The following is a 25,266-nucleotide window of genomic DNA, read 5'->3' on the forward strand; positions in this document are numbered from 1 at the left end:
GGCGCAAAGCCGGCCGCGCTGACCGGTAACCCCGCCCACAGGAAAAGGCGGGCTCGCAGGGGGAGGTGCGACTGGAGCTTCTGGGAGAGCGGACCCTGTCGGAGGTGGCCCGAGCGTTCGCCTGTTCACAGCCAGGACGGAATAGAGTCAAACTCCAACCAGGTTGAAAATACATTAACTTATGCCACAATAATTGACACAAGTATTTTAATTGAATCCCTGTTTGGTAACGCTTCAGAAGACTTAGGCGGGCCCCATCAGGCAGCGGCGCGGATGCCTGCCGCGGGTCCCGGGTCTGGGGGTTGGAAGGCGCACGCGGGCTGCCCAGGGTCGACGCGGCGCTGCCCGGACTTTCAGGTGTGCGGAGGTGCCGACGCTGCTCGGCGGCGAGTCCCCAAGGGTGAAGCTGCTTCCCACGGCCCGCGCTCTAGGACTGGGGGGAGACCCGAGGCTAGAGCGGGACGGCGAGGCGGAGAGGCCCGCTGAGCCCTCGGGTCCCGCCCACCTGCTGGAGGGGGCGCGGAGATGGCGTGTAGGTGGGCGGGGCTGCTGAGCCCGACTCGCCGCTGCGGCGACTTCCGGTGCAGCGTTTCCCAGCTGCGCGTGCTGTGCAGTTGACTCGGTGTCTTACACAGACTGGCGGTAAAGTCTCCTCGGCCCGACGGAGCGGTGGAGAGAGAGCATGGGATCTGGCAGAAGCAGCCGCAGAACTAGCCGCCGCCTCTGCTAGAGGAGCTCGGGTAAGAGCAGGCGCCCGCCCGCGGGGAGACGGCGCGGTGCGAAGGCCGAGGTCCTCCCGGAGGTGGGTGAGGCGGGAGGGCTGTGGAGGCCGACCCGTCCAACGGAGTCTCTCGGTTCCGACGGGATGGCTCCGGCGGTGTTTGGTAAGTAAACGGTCCGTGGCTTCCAACATACTGTCAGCGTGTTCTTCCGAAGAAAGAATCGTCGCTGGGCACAACTGGCAGGAGACGGTTTCGTTTTGCATGACTTCGTGTAGGTTACGTGGATATTTGTTTTGTGACCTCAAATTCTGCCTTCTGATCTATGTAATGGCCAGACGATATTCTCAGTTGCGGTACAGTGTAATTATGTTTGGAGAAAGAATTCATTCAACATGTTGCATGCCAGGCTCAGTGCTGGGTTTTGAACGCAGGATAGGCGTTCCCTGCCCTCTGGAACTATATAGGAACAAAAGGTTTTTAAAAGAAGTAACTTTCAAATGAACTCTGGGATTAAACACTTTTCTTTTCTCAACTCTTAGAGTATATCAAAGAGGTGTAAATAATGCACGGTGTAAGTGCATTAAAACTTTTTTACATAGTATATGTTTAACAAAGATGTTAAATGAAGCAAGTTTGTCAATAATTGTCATAATACAAACTTTGAGTGCAAAACTGGGGACCATGTCTCTTCACATAGGTGTTTGTGCATTATATGTACATTTACAGTTTTGTGGGGTTTTTTAATATTTATTTTTTAGTTGTAGTTGGACACAATACCTTTATTTTATTTATTTATATGTGGTGCTGAGGATTGAACCTAGGACCTCACACGTGCTAGGCAAGCTCTTTACCACTGAGCCACAGCCCCAGCCCATGTACATTTTAATATGCATGTATGTGCATGCATATTACTAACATGCTAAATTTTGTAGAGCTTCATTTTTTATATCTAGATAATGGGAATTCTAATAATTTCCTCTTACACTGCAATGGATCTTACAAACTTTTTTTTTTTTTTTTTTTTTTGAGATGGTCTCACTATGGCTTGCCCTGAATTTGTGATTCTCCTGCCTTAGCCTCCCACATTGCTGAAATTACAAGTGTCACCATCATGCTTGGCATCATATATTGCTTTTGAAACCTTTGCTCTAATCAATAATTTTTGGATCCTGACCTGAGTTTAATTGGTCACTTTTCCATCCTTGAATAATGTAATTTTTTTTGTGCTGGGAATTGAACCCAGGAGTGCTTCACCACTGAGCTACATCCCCAGCCCTTTGATATTTTTTTTATTTTGAGACAGGATCTCACTTAGTTGCTTAGGGCCTTTCTCAGTTTGTTGAGGCTGGTCTCAATCTTGTGATCCTTCTGCCTCAGTCTCCTGAGTCCCTGGGTTTATAGGCATATGCTCCTGCGCCTAGCTCTTTAATGGTTTTTAAACAATTTATTTTCATGTAACATCCAATTGCAATAACAAAAAATATAAACAAATAAACATTTTATTCTGGTTGGTGTTTTGGTCATCTTTTCCTTACACTAACCACTAATTTATTAGATATAAGTCTTTAGGTCTTAGTTACTGTTTTGGTTAGGTTTTTTTTGCTGCTGTGACTAAAAGACCCAACCAGCACAATTGTAGGGGAGGAAGAGTTTATTAGAGGGCTCGAGGTTTCAGAGGGCTCAGTCCATAGAAGGCCAGCTCCATTCCTCAGGGCTCAAGGTGATGCAGAACATCATGGCGGAAGAGTGTGGCAGAGGGAAGCAGCTCACAAGAAGCAGAAAGAGTTAGTCTCCATTCCCCAGATACAAAATATATGCCCCAAAGCCACTCCCCAGTTCCCACCTCCTCTAACCACACCCCACCACTACGATTACCACTTAGTTAATCAGGGGTTCATTCACTGATTGGCTTAAGACTTTTATCACCCAATTATTTCTTCTCTAAACCTTCTTAAATTGTCTCACACATGAGGTTTTGGGGGACACCATATCTAAATCATAACAGTTACCTTCTTGTTAGAAATATTGAAAAAAATCTCTTTGTCTTTTCTATAACAGATTTCCAGAAGACTTTAAGAAAAAGTAAAATACTAAGCATAAATAGAACCAGGAATATTTATCCTAATATCAAGCTCTGTCTTCTGGTTTTTGCCTCTATACAAAAAAGAATGAATGAAAACAAAATTTCAAAGTTTCCTTCAACCTAGGTGTTCCAAATGAGTTTAAAAGGTAAAACACATATATCAAATAGTGGTGTTTACAAGCTCTGTGCTCCTCACTTCTCATGTTTGCCTTTTTCAGGAAGAGGATGCGTGATCTTCCACCCAGAATGGAAGTGTGCCCTTATTGTAAGAAGCCATTTAAGCGATTAAAATCTCACTTGCCATACTGTAAGATGAGAGAACCAACCATATCTGCTGATCAGAAAGTTTATCCATCCAAGCCAGCTACACTTCCACGTGCTAAAAAACTGAAGGGGCCAACCAAGGACTTAATTCAAACTAAAGGGAGAGAGTTAGAGACAGAGAGTGAGGAAAGAAATACCATACTGACAAGGGACAAATCAGAACAGTTGTTGCTCTCTTCACTATTAGCTGTTGGCCCAGAAAAAGCAAATACTGCAAAGGATCAAAGCCAGCTGTCCTTTACAGTGCCAAAGCACACTGAACCAAAGACAGCTTCCCAAGGTGAAACTAAGGCCCGGCTTGATGCATCAGATAACACCTCTGCTGAAAGAGAACTTGCCCAAGATTGGCTTAAATCAGAGAGAAGTAGATGTGATCCTTCAGAAATGGAAGCAGATTTACTGGTTGGCCCAGTGGAACTTTCTTTGTCAAATCAAGATAGAAAAAACTCCTCAGCCCTGCCTGATGAGGTACAAGCCACTTCTGTTAATCTGAAATCAGACACAATTGATCCCCAAAGACAAGGGCTTCCAGTTAAATTAATAGATGTATCCATGGCTGATAATCATTGTTCTCCAAGGAATCTGAGCAAAGGAGTTCAAAGATTAAGAGTATCCATGTGGAGCAAAGAAAAAGATTCCAGAGGAAAAGGTTGCCTCCCAGGAGCCTCTGCTGACGCTGGTGACACTGAGACTCTGGAAAAGAAGTCAGCATCACCCACTGTGGGCCTTCATGTTAGCCCGTTAGGTGAAATCCAAGTCAAGGAGAACCAAGGAAAAGGACTTGGCCTTGGAGCAGAAGCCTGTGGGAGCAAAGGGAATGCAGAGGGAAGTGGGTCTGCCACAGAAGTGCAGGAGCAGGCCTCCGTGAGCCATGGCTCTGAGCACTTTAACACTGGCGCTTCAGCCTCAGAGGGGAAGTTGGAAGATGCAGGTCCATTTCCAATTCTGTTCACTCCACAGGAGGTAGCTTACAGTGAGTTTCTTTCTGCATCAAAGTCAGATAATCAAAGTCTTGTTTCTCTGGCTATAAAATCTCTTCAAGAAGAGAAAGCACAATTCTGCAATCATCAGCAAGTTCCTGGTGTAAAGTTATTAGCTGAGATTGAGGCACGAATTCTGGAGCCCAGATTTGGCTGTGGGCCCCCAGCATTGTACACTGGGTTCCCGCAGTCTCTGCATGCAGCTCAGCATCCATTTTCTAAAAGCTCCTCAATCAGTTATTTTGGTACTGCTGAAAGAAAGAGGCTTCCTAGCTCCATGGGGTTGGAGTGGTTTCCAGAGCTCTATCCTGGTTATCTTGGACTAGGGGTATTGCCGGGGAAGCCTCAGTATTGGAACTCAGTGGCCCAGAAGCCCCAGCTCTCCAGTCCTCAGGGAGAAAGTGTCTCACAAGGTAAAGTAGCTCATTTTCAAGGGCCATCCAGCCCATCCCAAAATCTGGTATTTTTTAAAATAGAAGAGAATACTAGGGCTAGGGCTCAGTGGTGGAGTGCCCGCCTACCATGCTTTTACTAAGACAGTCTTGGTGGTGATCTCTTTTTCTGGGGGTGTACCAGGGATTAAACTCAGGGGTGCTCTACCACTGAGCCACATCACCAGCCCTATTTTGTATTTTATTTAGAGACAGGGTCTCATTGAGTTGCTAAGTGCCTTGCTATTACTGTGGCTAGCTTTGAACTTGCAGTCCTCCTGCCTCAGCCTCCTGAGCTGCTGGGATTGCAGGCATGCGCCACCACGCTTAGCTTTGATGGTGGTCTTAACGGTTGTGAGAACATTACTTCTTGCTGGAGGGGTCAGTAGTAGTGATTTATCATTCTCTGTTTGTCCCACAAGGGCTGACTATTGAATTAGGGCAAGCTGATACTCTAGAGCAGTTGAGTTTCTGCATCAGGAAGAGGCTTGACTGGTAGAAAGTGGATGAATAAAGACTGCTGAATTCACCTAAATAGAACAAGCACTGGGTCTAAAATTCAGTAAGGACCAGGTTGCACAGAAAATAAATTCCAAGTTTATAGTCAAATGCAACATCTGCAAGTTTGGAATAGCAGAGGAAGTAGCAGAAGCTGTTTGTGGAGTTAGGGGTACAAGGGGTTAAAACTGGACAGAGAAGTGGCAGTAGAGTCACATAGCTGGAAGTGGAGACTGAGATGGACCAAGAAGATGAGGGACCAGGAATGAGCATGTGGCAGGAAGGGGGTAGAAGTCTGTGCATTGGAAGAACTGGGCCACAGAGCTTAGGAGCCAAGATTAGAGCCAGCGGTTGAGCCTCAAGACCTGAAAGATGGGGTCCGAAGGATTGGGAGGAGACACAGGTATTGAAACTGACCTTGATTGTCATCTCTTTAAGAAGCTGTCTAGGTAGGTTGGGTGGAGGTGGCCCAAGTGGGAGCCAGGGCGATCCTGACCCATTTCAGGTATCCTTGCCTTTCTCTGCAGGACCTCACCTTTATTACTAAACTACCTCTCTAGTTACTCCACACAAAGCTTTGTCATTGTGCTCACCAGGAAGCCTTTTCTGTAAGACTTTTTAGGGGTATAAAGTAGCATCCTTCTCCGTTGTGTCTTGGTCATTGGTATTTTCAGGCTGTCTTTATAGGAGACCTGTAACAACTCAGAATAGGTTTGCCCCTGTAAAACTGATGTTTCCTCCTCAAAAAGGAGATATTTTTCCCCTTTCTGGTATATTTTGCAAATGATCACTTATTCATTAAACTGCTACTTGTCTGACCTCTAATTATCCTTTTTTTTGTTTTGTTTTGTTTTAATACTTTGCTGGGGATTGAAGCCAGGGCCTCATGTATGCTGCTGAGCTAAACAGGCCTTAACATCTTCAGCTTTGATACGAAGTTGTCTGAAGTTGTCATTGTCTGGAGGTCAAGCTCCTTCTCCACATTAACACAGATTTAGCTACATTAACAGTTGTGTTGATTGAGTTTTAGAGTACTTCTCTATTTTGCAAAGGACAAAACAGGCAGAGAGGATTAGTGATTTGTCCAAGGTCATGTTGCCAGTAAGTGGTGGAATCGCACTAGAACCTGTCTCCTGCAGCCTCCTTCATCCCTCCAGCCGTACAGACTGTAGAAAGCATGCCATGAGAAACCCGAGTCACAGCTCCAGACTTTACTGTGTTTTACTTGCACACGTAGACACCCACCCCATGTAAATCCCTCTGACAAACAGGACTCCTTTGTTTCCTCCTTTATCATTTATAGTGCTAAAGAGTGTCTCTGTTACATCCATTTTTCATTTTATAGGAAAAGGGGACTACTGTTGATCAGTGATGACTGTGTCATTGTGCCTGGTACATTACATATCCTCTTGTTTAATATCATGAAAGTTCTGAGGTGATGTTATTGTTTCCACCCTCTTATACAAGAGGGACCTGAGCCTTGGATGTGTGAAGAGACTTGATCTCATTCCTACAATAAGTAACAGTCAGGAGTCAGATCCAGACTGGCTGATCTTAACCTTACCTGAGGCTTACTATTTTATTTGAGGTCATTAGTAGTCAGTATCTTGCTTAACATGAGTTATTAACTGAGTCATTTCACTTCAGTGGGTCCCAAGGATACAATAATAAGCAATTCTGTAACTTAAAACGTTATGATTTTGTTATGAAATATGATTTTTCCTTCAACAATAAGTAGTAAGTCATGGCTGGTATCTCTTGTTGTACTTACTGTGTTTAGCTTGGTATTTCTGCATCAGATGATAGGGTGTGGTTATTACAGGGCCTCTACTTCTGTAACTGAGATACTAGTGATTAACGCTTAGACTGAGATGCTGCCACCAAGTGAACAAAACTCACTAGGGACAGAGACCTGAGGATCTCAGTTAACGTCAAGACCTTATTTAGCAAGGCCACTGAATTAAAAGGGATTAAAAGGTAATGTCATTGTCCCTTCAGAATGCTTTGTAATTTTACCAGTCAACAGCTACCTGCAGTGACTGCAAATTAAAATTGAACTTTGCAGGGCTGGGGATACAGCTAAGTTGGTTGAGTGCTTGCCTCGCATGCACAAGGCCCTAGGTTCAATCCCCAGCACCTCCAAAAAAAAAAAAAAAATGAACTTGCAGAAAGGAATAGGCCGTGGCCTCCTTTGCTGGGGCAAGACCTTGGGAAAGCCATTGGCCTTTCCTCTAGGAGCCAGCTCACTGCTTCCATCCTAGAGGCAGGGCCAAGGAGCTCACGGTCATTGAGTTCCCTGTGTGTCAAGCATGATGCTGCAGGCCTGCACAGGCCTCGGGTGATGTCTTGCTGCCCTAGAAGGTTGGGGTTACCTCCTTCTGAAAATGAGGAAACTGAGTTTCAGAAAGGAAAAATCACTTCCCAGATCAGTTTCCAGTTAATGATGGGCACATAATGTTCCCTGGTGGTATTTGCCAAGCTTTTCCAGGAAGCGTTTCTTCTCCTTGGACCGTGGGCCTCAGGATTGTGTCCGATCTACTTCCCCACATCCGGAAACGTGGTCCAGCAACTAGTTCTCGTACATCTGACCTGAGTTGGGTACACCAGATGTTAGGGCTCCCTAGGCCTGAGAGCATGAGAGACCGTCGTGACGTTTTGATGAAATGGGCTAGAGCCAGAAGTTCTCCTGGCTAAGAGAAACGCATGTGTTGTAGCCTAGAACGGGACCTGCTGGGGCACACTGGCCGTTCTGAGCATGCAGCTTACTCATATGTGGTCAGGAATAAGATATAGCATCATTTGCAGTCATCTTCTGAGGCTTAGCCAGAAGAGTTTTCATGGACTTACTACAAAGGGAATTTTGAACCCAGGAGTGCTCTGCCACTGAGCTACAACACTAACACTTATTTATTTAAAGACTAGCGATTTAACTCAGGAACACCTTACCCATGAGCTCCCCAACCTTTCACCTTTTATTTATTTATTTATTTATTTGAGACAGGTCTTTTAAAGTTGCTGAGGCTGGCCTTGAACTTGACAATCCTCTTGCCTCAGCCTCCTGAGTTACTGGGATAAGAAGTGTGTGCTGCCACACCCAGCCAGGCTTTTGTTTTTTAGGAGACTAACTTTCACATTGCAGGAAAACCATCTGTATAATTTCTCAGAAGTTAATGTAACAATCATTTGATTAATATTTTTACATCCACAGCAACTTTACCACACCTACTAAATCTGTCAGCATTATTTGCTCAATGTATCCTTTCTTCTGATGAGCCAAACCAAGTAGAAATTACCTATCATTAAACATGGAGAAAAACAGGTGCAGAAAATGTTAACAACAGCCACCTTTGCTGATTTTTCTCATGTCAGACATGCAGAAAGGTTGGCTAGCCAATAAGAGCAGTGGGGAGTAGAGGCATATTAGCTGTAGAAAGCAGTGCTCTAAAATCTGAAGCTTTTTGAATGCCAACATGAGTTGAGCACCTACCAACTGTGAGACCTCAAGTTCAGTCTCAGCATATCCAGAAAAAAAAAAAAAAAAAACAGGTACATTCAAACTGTGTGGATAATGAATTTCAGGGGTAGGGTTGGAGCTCAGTGGTCATTTGATGCTTCGCTTGCAGTAAGGCCCTGGGTTCCATCCCCAGCACCCCCAAAAAATAAGAATTTTGCATTTAGATCTTGGTTCCGTCCCAAAAATATCTCATTATATATGCATATATTTCTGATTTTGAAAAATTGAAAGTAATTCTGCATACCCCAGCATTCCAGGTAAGGAATATTCAACTTATAGTTGAAAATCATACTCTTTGCTAAAATTAGTTCAGCAGCTGGTAGAACTTAACAAGTAGTTCATTTGGTTAAGCATGTGTATGTGGATTATCTGGACAGTATATTCATCAGTCAAAAATAATTATAAGGTCCTGATTGCCAGGGAGTTCCTCGGCCTTCTGAAAATACTTTCTTTGACCTGGAATAAATTTGACTTTCAACACTTGCCTACAGTCCAGTGCGGAGCTCACTCATGCACTTGTATGAGTGAGCTTTTCTGAGGGCTAGCTCTGGGAACCTTTGACACTGAATGTTGGGGAAGGGGCGAATCTAGACCAACTATCACAGTGACTTCTGTTTGGAACCGTAGTTCCTTTGTTGGGAAGAAGTTCGACTGGTTTAAGGAGTTTGGAGCCCCCGGCCAGGCTTACCACCTCCAGCTTTCCTCTGAGGAGGCTCTTGGGAGCTGTGCACAAAGGTGAGGCTGGAGCTTTTAACTGTTGGGGTCCATTGCTGGCTTCAGGTGTTCTTACTTGCTATAAAGCAAGGAGAGGAAAAGGAAAAATCATGGCTGTCATCTGTTCGTCATTTTCATTTTGGAGTTGGACACATGGCAAGCACCAAAGCTCTGCAGCAGCAGCAGCCAGTTATTAACCCTGCCCTTCCTCATGCTGCCACCTGTCCCCACCTCCCTTGCCCACAGTGACTGAGCCTCCTTCCAAGATCAGAAAGACACTACCCTCAGGTTAACCAGTCACATTGGTCCCCGCCCCTTTAAAGATGTTAACCAATCCCAAACACAAGAATAAGTGGTTGGAATTTATTAAAGTCTTTTATATTTTAGCCTTTTCATCTGATAAGGTTCATGTCTATATTATATTCACCTGTGTAGGTTCCATCACCTGCACTAATGGGTAACTTGATGAACGCGTAGGTAATGCTGTGGTTCTGGCTCAGGGTGACAGATGCGTTTCTCTCTGCGCAGGCTGGATCAGGTGCAACACCACGGTGAAGAAGAGTGGGATTGGTGGCATCACTATGCTCTTCACGGGGTACTTCATCCTCTGCTGTAGCTGGAGCTTCCAGCATCTGAGTAAGCCTTTCTGCAGTTTTAGCAAAATGACAAGTCACATCCCATTGTAGCGAGGGCCGGGGATTCTCCAAATGGCTTTTCATATCAAGGACACCTAGTGAATGAGCTATTGCCTGGGTGTTGGCAGTTTTTATTAGAGGTTTTGTTTATAATGGCATGTATGAGATTTGACCAGAATTCACATAATTGCTCTTGTCCACTATTTAATGTGGTCACTGGATGTCTGATGGTCGTGTTTTTCTCCTTTAAGCTGTTTCCTGCTAAAGGAAAGGCACTTTCCTTGGTACCTACGAGCTCCTTTTTAGCACTGAAACGAAACAGCTTTCTGCCCCAAAAGAGAGGAAGGGACGAGGACACAACTTTCACTCTAGTTATGAGATTCAGCTGCACCAAGTCTTAACCAGAAGGAAAATACCAGAATTTCATTCCCCTTTTAAAGTATTATTCTATAAAAATAGGGGGTTTTGTTGTTTATGGTACAGGGATATTGTTAGGGATTGAACCCAAGAGTGCTATACCACTGAGTTATATCGTAAGCCCTTTTTGTTTTTATTTTGAGATAGTTTTGCTAAGTTGCCTTGAACTTGTAATCCTTCTGCCTCAGCATCTCAAATGGTTGGAATTATAGGTGTGTGCCTCTGCACCCAGCCTAAAAACAGATTCTTATAGTTTAAAAGAGGACATTATAGAAAGCTATCAGGAAAGTGCAGTATTTTCCCACAGTTTAGAAAAAAAAAAAAATGACACTTTCAAATGAAAGCTTTCAGTATAAAAGTAAGATAATATTGTATACTAAAGGCCAACATATTCACAAACTGGATAACAGGATTTCTTTTTGTTTTTTTTTGTTTTTTGGGGGATGGGGGGGTACTGAGGATTGAACTCAAACACTCGACCACGGAGCCACATCCCCAACCCTATTTTGTATTTTATTAAAGACAGGGTCTCACTGAGTGGCTTAGCGTCTTGCTTTGGCTGAGGCTGGCTTTGAACTCACTATCCTCCTGCCTCAGCCTCCCGAGCCGCTGGATTACAGGCATGCGCCACTGTTCCCATCAGAACTTCTTGTTTTAAAAAGTCAGGATTTGAATCTGATTGAATGTTTGGGGCTAGGTAAAGGGACAGGCCATGCCTCAGGAGTAGGCCGTGCCCCCCCATGTGCTGACTGGTGGGGCAGAGCTGCCAGCCCATCTGAGACCCCAGACCATCAATAAGAAGTTAAGTGAGGAGATCCAAAAGCAAGTCCTTCCTCCCAGAGAAAAAAGGCTTCCCTACAGTTGTGCCCCTTGAAAGGGATTAGTTAGATGTTTGGTAGATGTGATGTTTGTCACCTGTCAAAATCAAAGTTGAGAACATGAAGCAAAAACTTCTCTTTGTCCAAGACTATTCCCATATTTGTAAAATAAGAACGGAATGATCTGTGGAGGCATAAGAAGCCATCCATAGAGGTGGCCTCTTGGGTCCTTACATTTATCTCTGCTTGTCCAAAGAGCTGCAGCGCTGGCGTAAGTAACCTTCACTGGACACCACTGAAGCCAGAGTCTGGAGCCTCAGGAGCCGTGCGATGCCTACGCAGCAGGAGGGGGAGTCAGAGAATAAAGTCACTGGAATCTAAAACAGTCGTGGAAAGCGCATTTTATTAAGGTAGATGATCTGGTTCTGTCTGAGGTTTCTTTGGCTTGCTTTCAAAAGTGACTGAATTACTTAAAAGACCATTTTTTGTTTAATCATGAAATTGTTATTCAAAATGATGTGAAGATGAAAAAGTAGGTCATTTAAATTAAGACGCTACTTCTCAGTTTTCATTAAAAAGCTGTATCTCCGGTTTAAATTTCTCCCTAAAGTTGTTCTCTAAACCTTGGTGTTTTGCCATTTGTTTATGGGAGATACTAGAGACTCCCTATGTACTAATAAATGACACTGTCCAAATTGGCAGAAAATAAGCTTACATGGAGGCCCTTGCCCTTTGAGCCTCTGGGCCCTGAGCAGACCTTGGCAGGTGAGAGAAATGTACAGAGGCTGGGGTCTGAGTGGCAGGGAGTCTGTGGAAAGGGCACTTAAATACTCCTGCAAATGCTTCCTAAGCTGACTAAAAATAGCAAACCAACAGAATGTTAAGGTACCTTTGTGCATTTTCAGCAAGTGTGGCAGTGAGCACGGATCTCCTTTTATTATCTCTTCCTGGGAACTTCAGAATCCCACCCCACCCCTTCCCAAGCACCTGTGAATGACAGACAGCCCTTTCCATTTGTTAGTGTTAGCCTGGGCTGGTGGGTTTTCTGGGCCTCTTCCCCTCATCAGAGTACTGAGTGGAGCCAGTGCAGTGGCGCCCGCTGTGACCCCAGCTACTGGGGAGCCTGAGGCAGGAGGATCGGACATCCCAGGCAGCCCTGACAGCAAGTAAAAGGGCTCTGCTCAGGGGTAGTGTGCCCCTGGGTTCAAGCCCGAGTACAGGGGGAAAATACTCAATGTCCAATTGTTCAATCCCCGACAGTAACGTGGGTATCTGCAGACAGGGATGAGGCGGTGCAAGTGGGAAGCCATTTCTCCAACCCACTACAGCACAAGCCAGCTGGCCTCGCACACTGCCCAGGCTATGCATACCTCCCTCTCTCGGCTTTGCTTGTGACATCCTCGTGCAAGACACAGAGGTCAGGCCCTTTCCCCAGCTCCTGCACAGCCATGCAAGAGCAGGCTTGCTCTCCCGGGCCAGTATGTATGTGTGCTCATTGCTTTCTTTCTCTCCTCAGAACTTGGACTCTCAGTCTGCTTCATCCTCCCTCAAGTGGCTTAGATTTAATTCTGCTGCAAATTCTCATAGTTAAGGAAAAGGTACTCAGAAGGGTGGTTCCATAAACCAGAATTCTCCACAAGGAAAGGTCACAGTCGAGGATAAGAGGGTGCCCAAACTCACTTGAGCCCCAGAACAGTCTCTCTTTAGAAAGGGCCTCGTGTCTCTCCTTAATCTCCCTTTAATGAAACACGGGAATCCCTTGCACACCTCCTCTTTGTCCACAAGGTCAGAAACTACACTGCCCTCTTTTCCTGATCCCTCAGCAGGAACAACAGACTCCTGCAGCCCTAACTCAGATCAGCCAGTGCCTTTAAGTGAAGCCCCTCGTTTAGTTAGGGATTACCTCTGGCTATTTCACATAGCAGCAAAATTAAATAGTAGCAGCAAGATCAATGTGCCCCCAAAAGTGAAAATATTTACTGTACGGCCCTTTACAGAGTGTGCCGACCCCTACCCTAGAGAGCACAGCACCTGACCTCTTTGCTGGAGGGACGGGAGCCAGGAATCCCTGCTCTCGACACCTAGGCTAGGAAACAGTTCAACAGAAGAAGCCTATCTTGAGTTGGCTCTAGTGCCATAGGGCCGTGTTCTGCCCCTGGGGCCACCCGTCACACCCAGGCGCAGAGGTAGCCCAAGGGCAGCATGTCACTCCCCAAGATTCTTATCCAGAACATCGACCTCACTAAATAAGCTAGTATCATTTGCAGTCAGAATGCTGAAGCATTAATGAAAAAGTTAATCACAGCAAATATCTTACATTCCTAAAAATGAGTTCCTTAATGAGAAGAAACTATTTCACAACCCATTGGTCCAAAAGGGTTAAAGCCCCGTGAAGACGAACAATGGCTTTAACATGATTTAGTTTACCTATGTTAATATGAGGTCTTTCTGTTTGACACTGGTCAGCATCAAGAATTCTAACTCACCAGGCAAGGAGGTATGCACCTGAAATCCCAGCAGCTTTGGAGACTGAGTCAAGATCAGAGCCAGCCTCAGCAACTCAGTGAGGCCCTAAGCAACTTGCCAAGACCCTGTCTCAAAAAATAAAAAGGGTGAGGGATGTGGCTAAGTGGTTAAGTGCTCCTGGGTTCTATGCCTAGTACCAATAAATAAGATAAAAGAAGAATCTTAACTCAATGTAGCCACAAAGAGCAAACTGTGTTATCTGATTTCTTTGAACTAGATAGAATTGATTCTTAAATAAACATGGGTGGTTTTAAAGAAGGCCCTGGAGTGTCTCCATGTAGCACTTGTTACTCCCCTTATAGGGAGAGAAAGTCTTCCTCATCTGCTCCCTGATGGCTTCTAGGCTGGGAAAATAATGTAGACCTTTCGATGAGTCCTGAAAGGGAATCTTATGGTTTAATAAGCATTGTAGAAAGAAGTTGATGACCGTGTGCTTCTTAGGTTTGGATCTAAACAGACAGCGTAACCAAGGGACACACAGATTAGCTGCAGGTGGCAGTGTGGACCTATACTTGGCGGTGTGAGGGTAGGTGTTTTGGTTCCTCTGTACAGACATCCACCAGGCTGCCCCTGCTAGCCAGCCCTAGTCACACATGTGATCTGGCAGGTTAAAGCTTCATCCACAGAGAGGAGATTTTCAGAACTGGAACAGTGGAGAGTGAGACTCTGCTACCTGGAGAAACCAGAGTGCTTCCTGGTGGTCACAGGGGGTGACTACCCATCTCTTTTAAAGCCCCGTGAAGACGAACGATGGCTTTAACGTGATTTACCTTATCAAACAGCCTCTTTGTGTGCTGCCTCTTCTACAGCACTGGCAGGAGCCTCCCTGGGTGAGCCGCAGCGCCCAGCTGGCAGGGCAGAGCAGGAACTCTGGAAAGTCACCCTGAGCCTCCTACAGGCAGACCAGTCCCGCCACAGCCTGCATGGGAGCCGCAGCATGCCCAGGCTGAAGGTGGGAATGCAGCTTGCTGAGCACCTGTGTGAGGCCATGAAGACGGGTACTGGCTCTTGTTGAATCCTAAGTCACACCTAAAATACCTAAAAAAACTACATTTTTTTTTTCTGTTAAAAATAAAACGATGGGCTGGGCGTGGTGGTGCACACCTGTAATCCCAGCAGCTCAGGAGGCTAAGACAGGAGGATCACAAGTTCAAAGCCAGCCTCAGTAACAGTGAGGTGCTAAGCAGCTCAGTGAGACCCTGTCTCTAAATAAAACACAAAATAGGGCTGGGGATGTGGCTCAGTGGTTGAGTATCCTTGAGTTCAATCCCTGGTACCCCCCAAAAAAATAAAATAAATCATGGAGATGTGGCTCTGTGGCAAAACACTTGCCTAGCATGTGTGGGCTACTGGATTCGATACTTAGCACCACATAAAAATAAAAAAATAAAGACATTCTGTTAATCTACAACTACTAAATAAATTTTTTTTAAATAATACATAAAATCATTTCCAGGGCCCAGGATGTAGCAGTGCTACAGCATGGGCTTGGCATGTGTGAAACCTGGGGTGTGGTCCCCAGCACCACAAAATATAAAAATAAAAGCACTTTGTTGTATTATCCACAGGCTCTTCTGTACTTTGTGGAAACTCACATACTAAGGTCACTACTCTTTTTGCTTTTATAAAATAAACAATGCTGGTCAGTCGCCTTCTGCACAATCTCACAGCTGGGCAGATTGACCAGCTTCCTGGTGCTTCCTTTGGACTGTAAATTGGGGAGAGCCTTCCTTCCTTGCAGAGGCTCGGCACATCTGTTCCTTCCAGCCACAGGTGACAGAGTGGGAACTCAGCAGCTGACCCAAAGCCCTGCACCTAGGCAGGGGGCCGAGCAGGTGTCCTCATCCTCACAACAGCCTGCGATGTGTGCTGACACACATTCCAGAACAAGGGATTTGTTGGTGGAGAGGCGCTCTTTCCACGTTAGCAGCCCTGGGTGGCTCCAGCTGACATCCAAACCCCTAGGCCTGACCCCTGCACCCTCACACCACCTTCACCCCACCTGCCACTCGCCTCCTAAAGGTGGGGAAGACTATCTCACGCCCCCTACCATTGCTGTCTTCCTCTCTGTCCCTTCAAAAGTCAACTTAGCTGCCACCTTTCTTTCCCAATGGAACGAATGGCATTTTTTCATTATAACAGTAAAAACAGCATTACAGTGAGCATTCCTTGTCACTTCCTTACCTCGCCAGGACAAGCCTTTTGTGTACCATCTCCTGCCTGGAGCCCCCACAGAAGGCACAGAATGCATTCCCCTTAAAGGAAGCTGCACAGGGGAACTGGGGCTGGGGCTCAGTGGCAGAGCGCTTGCATAGCTGTGTGAGACTTGGGTTCAATAAACAAAGGTATTGTGTCCATCTACAACTTAAAAAAAATAAGCCGCACGGGGAAGCAGCTCTCATGCCAAAGAACCATTGGGTTTAATCACGTGTACAGCAGCCTCAAGGCTATTTGCGGGTGCCTTGTGCACAGAACCTGGGGGCTCGGGAGCAGAGTCATGCTCAGGGGAGCTCTAGATTCCACATGCACATACTCAGTCCTGCCATGGTGCTTTATCTGCTCGTTCACAGGATGGAAAGACACACCCACGTAGGGCAGGCTGGCTCGGCCCCAAGGCTGGGGCTGGCCTCACCCCAAAAGTGATGAGCTGCATCCCACCACGTGCTCTTGAGTGCCTTCACCGGATCTGCCGTTCCCCAGGCCTCGGGTTCTTCAGAGCCTCTAGTGGCCAAGTCTCACCGCATCCCACGGCAGCGTGGCCTGTTTTCCGACACTAGAAAAAGAAAAAGTGAATTGCATGACATCTGGAAAATTCATCTCTCAAGAGAAAAACCCTAAATTGCCCAGGGAACCATAGGAGATGGCTGCTTTCTGAAGAATAAATTCTGCTCATGAATAAAGCTTATCTCATTCCAGGGCTGAAAGACAAAGTCAAGGCCAGCCGCGCACCCACAGAGAATGGGGCTCTGGACTTCGAAAGGCCCATAAAGTCAAGTGTACAAGGAAGCCAGCGTTCCTCCTCTCCTGCCTGTCATTTGGCGTAACTTTGTAGAACACAGCTCAGGACAATTTAGAAGCTGTTCCAAAAAAATAGGATTTTTTTTTTCCTGCCTGATAAGTTGGCAAAAAAGAAAACCAACTTGCTGTGTTTCCTTCTATACCAAACTCTATCCCTGACCTACAAATCTTAAGGAAATCAGTGTGTGTAAATAACAAAGAGAATGAGTGGGTGAATAGACAGCAAACTATAAATGATGTTCAGCTTAGCCTTTTATTTATTTATTTATTTTGGTAGTGGGAATTGAACCCAGGGGTGCTAACAGTGAGCTGTACCCCCAGCCCATTTTATTTTTAATTTTGACAGGGTCTCCCTAAGTTGCCAAGGCTGGCCTCCCAACTTGTGAGCCTCCTACCTGAGCTTCCCATGTTGCTGGGATCACAGGTGTTTGCCACCATACCTGGCACAAATTGGCCTTTAAAACAAATAGTCGTGTCTGATGGGAGATGCAGCTAGGATGAAGTTGTCGAAACTCCACATCATAACATGGTTTACCGATTCCTCGCCCCCCATTCTCTTGATTCACATTCTAAGCCCCAATATGGCTTTATGTCTGTCGCAGACAAGGAGTCTCATTCTCCAGCTAACTGGCCATCCCCTCCTGGCCCTCAGCAAAACAGAGCTTCAGCCCCGCGTGTCCACTCCTCACTCACCTGTAGCACAGGCCCTGCTTTTGAGCCCGGAGTTGGTGAAGGGGGCTTGTGGGATTCCACACCAGAATCAGGAGGAGCTGAGTCCCGTGGCCTGACAAGCTGCAGAGAGAGTGAGGTCACTAGGAGACACCTACTGCAGAGACCCCGTGTGCAGACAGCTACTACACGCAGGCCAGGGTGCTGGCATTTGATATCAAACCAGGTCTCCAAATGCCTTTATTTGCACTTTTAAGTGCAGAAAGCATGCCTTTGATAAGTTAGAAATTGTACTTCCCCAGTGTTACAATTCCCCAGAGTTGTCACAGACTGTCCTGTTTCCTGTCAGGAGTCTTGCTCAGAACTGGCAGGAAGCTGCCTTCCCATACAGCTCAGAAACTGCCTCCAGTTGCACCTGCTTGTTAAACTTAGGTGGCAGTCCAACATTCAGCCACCTAAACCAGGGGTCAACAAACTTCCAATAGACCAAATAGTAAACATTCAGACCCCAGCCCATCAGGTCTCTGCTGCAACCCCTTCCCACTGTAAGCCCCAGAACAGCCAGAGAGCACACGGAAACATTTCTGCCTTAGGCTGTTACCTGCTGCTATAACAGAACACCTGAGAATCGATAACTTATTTAGCCCACAGTTCTAGAGGCTGGAAGTTCAAGATCGGTTGGCCAGGTCTGCTTGGCCTTTGGAGAGGGCCTTGTGCTGTTCCACACATGGCAGAAAAGCAGAAGGACAAGCAGGTGTGCTGGAGAGGAAGCCAGACTCACTTTGAAACAAAGTGCTTTCCCATAACTAATCCAACCCTGAGAACAGGAACTCCCTCCTGGGAGAAGGCATTAAGCCATTCTGTCCCCACCTCCCCTGGTTCAAGTAACTGCCAGCCCCGCCTCCCACACTGCCTCATGCAGAAATGAGACTTCCTCCTCTTTGCTGGGGACCCCCAGAGTCAAACCCTAGGAGACGGTGTGTGAGTGTGGAAGCGCTCACAGGCACTAAATGATCATTTTCACACATCACAAAATATTCTTTTGTTTTTTCCCCAACCTTCTTTAAAAACACTCCCAGCTGTGGAACAAGCAGCAGCAGCTGGCTGGCAGGGGCCACAGGCTGGAGCTGGCCGACCCTTGACAGGGTGTGTGCCCTCTCTTGGAATCAATATGGAGACTGTGTCCCTAGACACCAGGCACGTTCCTGAATCAGGGATGGCCTTGATTCAGAAAACTGACTCTGGGCCCCAAGTCGTGAGCCAGGCCCCATTTTCTGTAACAAAAAGCCCCCTTGAGTTATCCAGCTAAGGAAGAGGAAAGCCCAGGCTGTGGTGTACCCAACACAGGGGATCTAGAGGTCGGCAGGTTCTGGGAGAAGCCACCCCATGAAGGTGCCCCTCATACATGACCACACGTGCCTTCCACAGGATTGGGTCCCGTCGATCACAGGAGGGAGTGAGGGTCCCTTGAAACAGGGCAGCACTGGGGAGCAGAGTGAGGGGGAGACACAGGCACCCCGCCTGCCCACACTCACCTTCGTGTAACTCGGGTTGAATTCGAGGTTCATCTTGGGGCTGGAGGAAGTGGAGAGAGGGAGAGATGACAGTCTTGCTCTAACCTCCCATCTGCTCTCATCTCATCACATTCCCTGCACCAGCCTGCTGCAGATTCTATCTCAGGGCTCCCTAGGGAAGGGTCCCTCACCCTGGCCAGGGAGCAAGGGCGAGAACTGCAGAGCCTGGGGGAATGGGCAATAAATGTTGTACTCATTCCTAGAACAGTGTAGCGAGGTCTACTTTGGTCCCCAGCCAAGAGCACACATTAGCAAGGTGTGCAAGAGCGCATCAGCCACCGAGACCTCCAGGGTTGGGTGGCAATGCCAAGAAAACCCAGCAGGTAGACACTTGCCAGGCGTCTAATCTTCCGATGCCAGCCAGCGGAGGAACCGAGGGTCTAGACCCAGAAAGCCAGGCCTGCACTCTGTGGGGTGGTTGGAAATCAAGAGATCTTACGTACTGGGTAAATTGGCACTTGGGTCCTTCAGGGCAGAAGCCAATGAAATAGTTGAGACACATTATCCGGGGGACATGGCGGTATTTACACCGGGGACCTGCTGGGCAAAGAGAAACCAGCCAGAAAGATCTGCTTTAGCCAGAGGGGAGAGACACACAAAACAGCTCCCAGGCAAGGGTATGTGCAGTTCTAGACTCCTCCACTTGATCAGGATGCATAAATTTGGTTCTTTCTGTTCTGCCCCGAAGCACTCAGTTCCAGCCATCCTGAGATGGGGCACAGGAACCACAGTGTGGGTTGGGGCAGGTGTCAGCTGGCAAGTCCTGAAATAGGTAGGGTGGGAAGTGTTGCTGTGACTTCTGGGATTACATGGATGTGGGTCATACTTTTCAGCTGAGGGCTGGGATGTGGACCAGTGGTGTGAGAAGAACACACAGAGTCTCTCTGTGCCAGGCTTTCCATGGCTAAACTGCTTTGTACAAAGTCTCGCAGCCAATAATGTGCTGCAGGTAGGATTGAACCCCAGTCAGCCTTCCCCGAGAAGCCTGTGGCTGCACTTCACAGCGGGTCCCTCCCCTGGAGCACAAGCTGGGGGATAGCTACTGGGGGGCCTTCTGCTGAGATTTCAGCAGTGCTGTCTCATGGGCGGTCGGGCCCCTGCCCTGTGGAGAGCCCAACCCAGACCCCATCCCGTGTCCCTGTCCCTCAAGGCCTCACCATCCCTGCAGAAGCCTTGGTCATACCAAGGGCAGTCCTGGGACTTGGAAGCTGGCTTCACGTGGAGGAAGGTGCACTCCTTGTTGTGGCAGTCACCTGAAAATTCCAGCACTCCTGGTGGACAAGCAGGCTCGTCCTCGTGGTCTCCCACCTCGCCAGCCACACTGACCTTGGCCCTCACATAAGCCTGCTGGCTTTTATATACTGGTCAGCAGCAGCTGTTTGAAGACAAGATATTTCTAATCCTAATCCTTCCTGCAGTCTAAGAAGAGTGGATCCTACAAGGTCTGCTTAGCAGGATGGGTGTGAATACACACATCCAGAGGGATGAGTAGGGCCGGGGTCCAGAGGAGCCCGGGACCGAAGGCACTTAGGAAATAGCAGGGAGGGAGAAAGAGTTGATGCGGGGTAAGTGGCAGGAGACCCGAGAAGAACTTTGGGTGGAGAAATTGCCCTCTCTTCGCCTTCACCAAGGAACCTATGCTGCCTCCAGAGCCAGGGGCAGCTCCTTGGGGTGGAAATGCCAAGAGCCGAGTGCTGCTTCCACCAAGCCTGTGGGCAGATTGGACCAGGTCTCTCGTTTAATTTGTCTCCTCAAAGCCACCAGCCCTGAGGCATTGTAAAAGTCCAGGAGTCACTGTAAAAGCCCTCTGGGGCTTTGCTCAGGAAGGAAGATCTGTGGAGGAAGATTCAACCCATTCTCACCTCCTTCCAAGTATGTATGTGTAAATGCTCCCAATGTACCACTGCGGGGTGGGGGGACACTGCAACCCAGTGCTTTTCAGAGCTGAAGGGAACTTCATTCACAGTGTCTATTCCAATTTTCAGACGGCTCCAAAGAGATCCGTTTTACACAGTGGGCGAAGCAAGATTTCACCTAGAAACGAGAGTGCCCCTGAATCTGGAGAGTTTTAGACTCCGGCTCTCTCATTTCACAAAGGTGGACACCAGTGCTCACAGAGGGCCAAAGCATGTCTATTTTCACCCAGGTTCTTCACAGTGAGGAGGGGCTTATTTGCCCATGGTCAGTGCACATCACCAGGTAGAGTGCTGATCCTGGGCTTCAACCTTCTAAGGACATGGAGTGACCTCACCCCCAAGTCTGGCCAACATTTGCTAGAAGGAAACAAAAGGGTTTGGGGGATGGTGTGGTCTTTCACGACGCTGCATCCTGAGCATGGCCAGCAGGTGGCAGCAGCAGCGTAGTCTCCATTTGGCTTCTCAGAATACACCTGGGTCACTTGTCCCAGGAGTTTGGGAAGACCTGGGATATCCTAGACCCTCACGCTCCCTTAGCAGTATTTTTAAAAATCTTTATATCCAAGAATAATGATAATTACTTTGATACAATATTAGAGATATTCATTTACTCTAAGAACAAAACCATAGATTACTTACAGCAGTCATGAGTTTAAATGTCTCTTCCCTATAATTAGTTATTGATGGGCAGAAAGGGACTGGGTCCTATTCCTGTTTCCATGCACAGTACAGTGTCTAATCCCCAAGTGAAATCTACCGTGGATTATTGAGAGAATGCATAAGTGACATTTTAAAATGATAAAGCCTTAGGCAATGACCAGGGGCACCCAGACTCCCAGATAAATTCCTGTCTTTCCAGAATGATATGCAGGCAGTCCTTGTGAACTGGGTGGCCCTCACCTTCTGGGAGTGGAATACTGGCCTGGGAGGAGCCTTACCATCAGCCTGCAGGGAATGGCTACGCACATAAGTGGCCTGAAGCTGGCCCTGAGCCTCCTAAACGAGGGGTGCGCAACACAGCTCTCTCTGCTGGCCGCTCTCTTTGGAACACAGTTTGAAACCCACTGAATTAGATCATCCTAAAGGATGATCTTCCTGCTCAGGAAAGTACTGAGCTACGGTGCTGCTGGGAAGGGCAGGCTCTGAAGCAGGCTGATGGAGGGGGCTGCGGTTTCCCCCTAAAGAGCCCTTCGATGACCAAAGAAGGACTGAGGCCAGGAGGAAGGTGAGATGCCGGAGCAGGCCTGACCACACAAGATAATTTCAGGGCCCAGACTTCCGAACCTCAGGCTTTATGTTTACGGTTGCCTTTTATTTCTGACACGTCATGCTAGTTTTCCATTTATGGAAGTAACACAAAGGTTTTTTGTTTTGTTTTGTTTCTCTTCTAAAGTAAGAGCTGGAAGTCACAAGCTGGTTGAGAGAGGGCGACGGTGCGGTGCCTGTGGGTGTGGTAAGCACCGTGACTGTGCCTCTGCTTGGGGAGTCCTGGTCGGGGATGGCTCCCTAGAGACTTACTCCCAGTCAGCCTGGGTGTGCATTAGCCAGGCAGGACTGGGGAGGGAAATAATGCCGCTGTCCCCTTGGGTGGGGACAGGTGAGGGCAGGCAAGGGCAGGGTGGCAGGCTGCAGTTGTCTGAGGCTGTGGGGAAGCAGACGCACCTGGGGCTCAGACAGCCCTGGCTGGTCTCCTGGGACACACCTGGCCCCTGTGGGTGCCCTGCCCCCCAACCTACTTCCTTCCCACTCACCCCACCCCCATCACCCTCCAGGGTGGGGGGCTGAGCCAGGCCAAGGCATTACCGAACTTGGAGTAGAAGTAGCACCTGGGCATCCTGGTGACGTCGTACTGGTGCAGGAACCTGCAGTGGTCGCCCTTCTTGCAGAGCCCGCGCAGCCAGTGCTTGCACACCACCATCTTCTCACCCTGCTCATGCCGGAAGGGGCAGAGCTTCCCTGCAGACACCAGTGTGCCACTTCGAGGCTCCCACCTGCCCACAGCTGGCCCGCCTCAGCCTCAGAGGCATTCCCTAAGGGGTTCGGGGCTTGTCCCTAGCTGCCCTCCTGCATCCCACCTGGACCCTGGGAGGGACTAGAACAGCGCCAAGGTGCCACGCAGGGCAAGCTGTCTGAGCAAGGCAGTTCCCACTTCACGCCTCTGCCTGGCACACTTTCTGCGGCAAACCTCAGGAAGCCCCAGGCCTGGGACAGCTGCCTCCCTCACACCCCAACATGAACCCCTCTCCTAATACCAGAGAATAGCCCTGGAGGCCCACACCCAGCCCGCCCTGGCACATAGCAAGTCTTCATTGAGGGCCTACTGAACTCACGTCTCTGAAAAACGCATTCAGCTTCCTGATTCTGGAAAAATGTGGCCATTTAAGAGCCAACTTTGGAAATGTTACATCTATTTCCTCATCTTCCTCCCAAGGTGGCATCTCCCAGGCAGAAAGACACCCTGGTTCCTAACCCTCTAAGAAGGGCCAGCCTCATGCATGGCCAACTCTGAAGGAATCTTGGGGACAGGAAAGGTGTTCTCTTCAAGTCCCCTTTCCTCCACCCCTGGCCATTGACATGCTTGGTCTGACAGTCCACAGTAATCACTTTATTTCTTGGAGAGAGGGTGTCACTGCCAGCCACTGGTCACTCAGTCCTTGGTGGACCCACAGAGGCCTGGGTGACCAGTGAGCCCATTTCCCTTCTCGACCCACACTGTCCAGGGCCACAAACAAGGCAGGTGAGCAAATATGGCTTTGGGGCCTCCCTGCCAGGGCCCCTCCAGCCTCCCAGCTTCCTAGGACAGAATCACAGGGATCCCCTAAACAGGTCCAATTCATGAAGAATTTCTTGGCCTAGATCAATAGGCAGACTCCAGGAAGCCTGGGAACCCTTAAAACTGGAGGCAAGATTTGGGGGCAACTGCTTGTTTCTATGGGAAGAGCTTCAGAGTGGCCCATGAACCAGAAGAGGAGTCAGGAGCCCCCGTGGGCAAGTCAGGCCTCCCCAGAAGGCTGCGTTTGGGGGAGGGGCTAAGGAAGTGGGCACGGCTTGATCCACAGGCTGGGTGGGACAGAAGTGGTGGCTGATTTTTGTAGCGTTTCAAAGATGGTGGCCAGAGCTACCAGAAGTCATCAGGTGTAGTTGGGGCACTTGACCAGTTTCTACACTGACTAGAAGGAGAGAACAAGGAGGCCTGAACCTCCTGGACACCCAGGCAGAAGCCCAGGAACACCCACACAGGCAGGAAGAAGGGAGAGCCCTTCCAGGCAGCCCTGGACACCCGGACACAAATGCAGGAGCCCGCAGGCTGCTCGGTTTACCCACGCACTTGTGGCTGGCCTACTATAAGACCAAATTCTGGGCCTGGGAATGTAGCGCAGTTGGTAGTGTGCACAAGGCCCTGGGTTCAATCCCCAGCACCAAAAAAAAAAAAAAAAAAAAAAAGACCAAATTCTGCCCTCTCCCAGTTTCTCCACCCCATGGGGCACAGTGGACTTCCTACCCCACCAGGCAGAGCCCCCACCAAGCCCAGTGTGGCCCCGCTCGCCCCCGCTCCTGCCCAACCCAGACCTGCCCCAGCTCACCTTTCCCACAGAGCCCTTTAGCGAAGAAGACGCACATGGCTGAGGCCGACTCTGGGGGAAGGGAGAGGAGAAGACAGCTTACCTGCAGCTGTGGGCGTGGGGACCTTCACCCTCTCCGCCACCGAGGGCCACCTAAACGGCCCCTAGGCTCGAGCCTGTGAGCCCTCAAGTTCCAGCCCTTTGGAAGCCTCCAGACCAGCCTCCAAGCCTCAACTTAAAGCCCCAGCTCTGAAACAGGAGATGGAGGGGCCTCAGAGCAGCCTGAAAGACTGGGAGGCCAGGGCCCTCCTGTGGAGTCACCTCTCCGCCTCTCTCAATCTGGAAAACGGGTTACCCAGAGCCAGAGCTAAGGGGCCCCCCGTGAGGAGCTGAGCAGAGTCCTGCAGAGGGGGCTGCCCTCACTCACTGTCCATGCCCTGGAAAGGCAGGAGCCCAGTGCCTCTCTGCAGCTCCACATCCCGCTCGAAGGCGAAGGTGAGGCGCTCCAACCCGGCAATGACCTCCTCCATCTTCTGTCTCCTGCTGGGCCTGCTGCAGGTTGCGAGGGCCCTACAGGTGGACCCTATATAGCTCATCAGCCCTTAAGGGGCCCGGGCCTGGTGCGCCCCCCACTCCAAGGGTGCCGGTTGGCAGCTAAGTGCCAGTGATCTCTAGCCGGGTGGTACAGGAGGGGGACCCAGCTGCCTCAGCCCTCCCACCCCTGCAGGGGCAGTGGCCCCAGGGCCCTCTACTGTGTGCCTTAGTCTCACTTCCCACTCAGGTGGGAAGGGATTAGCAAAGACCCGCACCTGCTTATCTCTGCATGTCATCCAATGCACGCAGCATTTGCAGACACCACAAACC

The 25,266-nt window shown here is 48.6% G+C and overlaps 2 protein-coding genes across 6 annotated transcripts; one reads left to right on the forward strand and one right to left on the reverse strand.

Annotated features, from left to right (window-relative positions):
* The first annotated feature begins 33 nt into the window (after window positions 1-33).
* On the forward strand, window positions 34-15,222 carry CUNH17orf80 (chromosome unknown C17orf80 homolog). 5 transcript variants are annotated; one of them, XM_046463427.2, is made up of 6 exons: window positions 34-162; window positions 636-740; window positions 3,024-4,522; window positions 9,180-9,287; window positions 9,795-9,902; window positions 14,472-15,220. In XM_046463427.2, exons 3-6 carry the CDS (start codon window positions 3,031-3,033, stop codon window positions 14,675-14,677), a joined length of 1,914 nt encoding a protein of 637 aa, XP_046319383.1. In that variant the 5' UTR covers window positions 34-162; window positions 636-740; window positions 3,024-3,030; the 3' UTR covers window positions 14,678-15,220. The 5 variants fall into 5 exon arrangements, with proteins under 5 accessions (XP_046319383.1, XP_058441276.1, XP_046319384.1 ...); XM_058585293.1 differs by lacking the exon at window positions 34-162 and adding an exon at window positions 339-357; XM_046463429.2 differs by lacking the exons at window positions 34-162; window positions 14,472-15,220 and adding an exon at window positions 11,393-11,519 and having other exon boundaries at window positions 529-740.
* A 1,117-nt stretch (window positions 15,223-16,339) lies between these two features.
* On the reverse strand, window positions 16,340-24,932 carry Cpsf4l (cleavage and polyadenylation specific factor 4 like). The gene is made up of 8 exons (XM_046463473.1): window positions 24,830-24,932; window positions 24,424-24,474; window positions 22,643-22,795; window positions 20,081-20,176; window positions 19,367-19,460; window positions 18,885-18,924; window positions 17,374-17,472; window positions 16,340-16,435 (listed from the first exon to the last, which is right to left on the reverse strand). Exons 1-8 carry the CDS (start codon window positions 24,930-24,932, stop codon window positions 16,340-16,342), a joined length of 732 nt encoding a protein of 243 aa, XP_046319429.1.
* Window positions 24,933-25,266: the final 334 nt, after the last annotated feature.

This window comes from Marmota monax, unplaced genomic scaffold (genome assembly GCF_021218885.2).
Source record: "Marmota monax isolate L192 unplaced genomic scaffold, Marmota_monax_Labrador192_F-V1.1 WCK01_AAM20220418_F8-fsc00208, whole genome shotgun sequence".
NCBI classification, from domain to species: Eukaryota; Metazoa; Chordata; class Mammalia; order Rodentia; family Sciuridae; genus Marmota; species Marmota monax.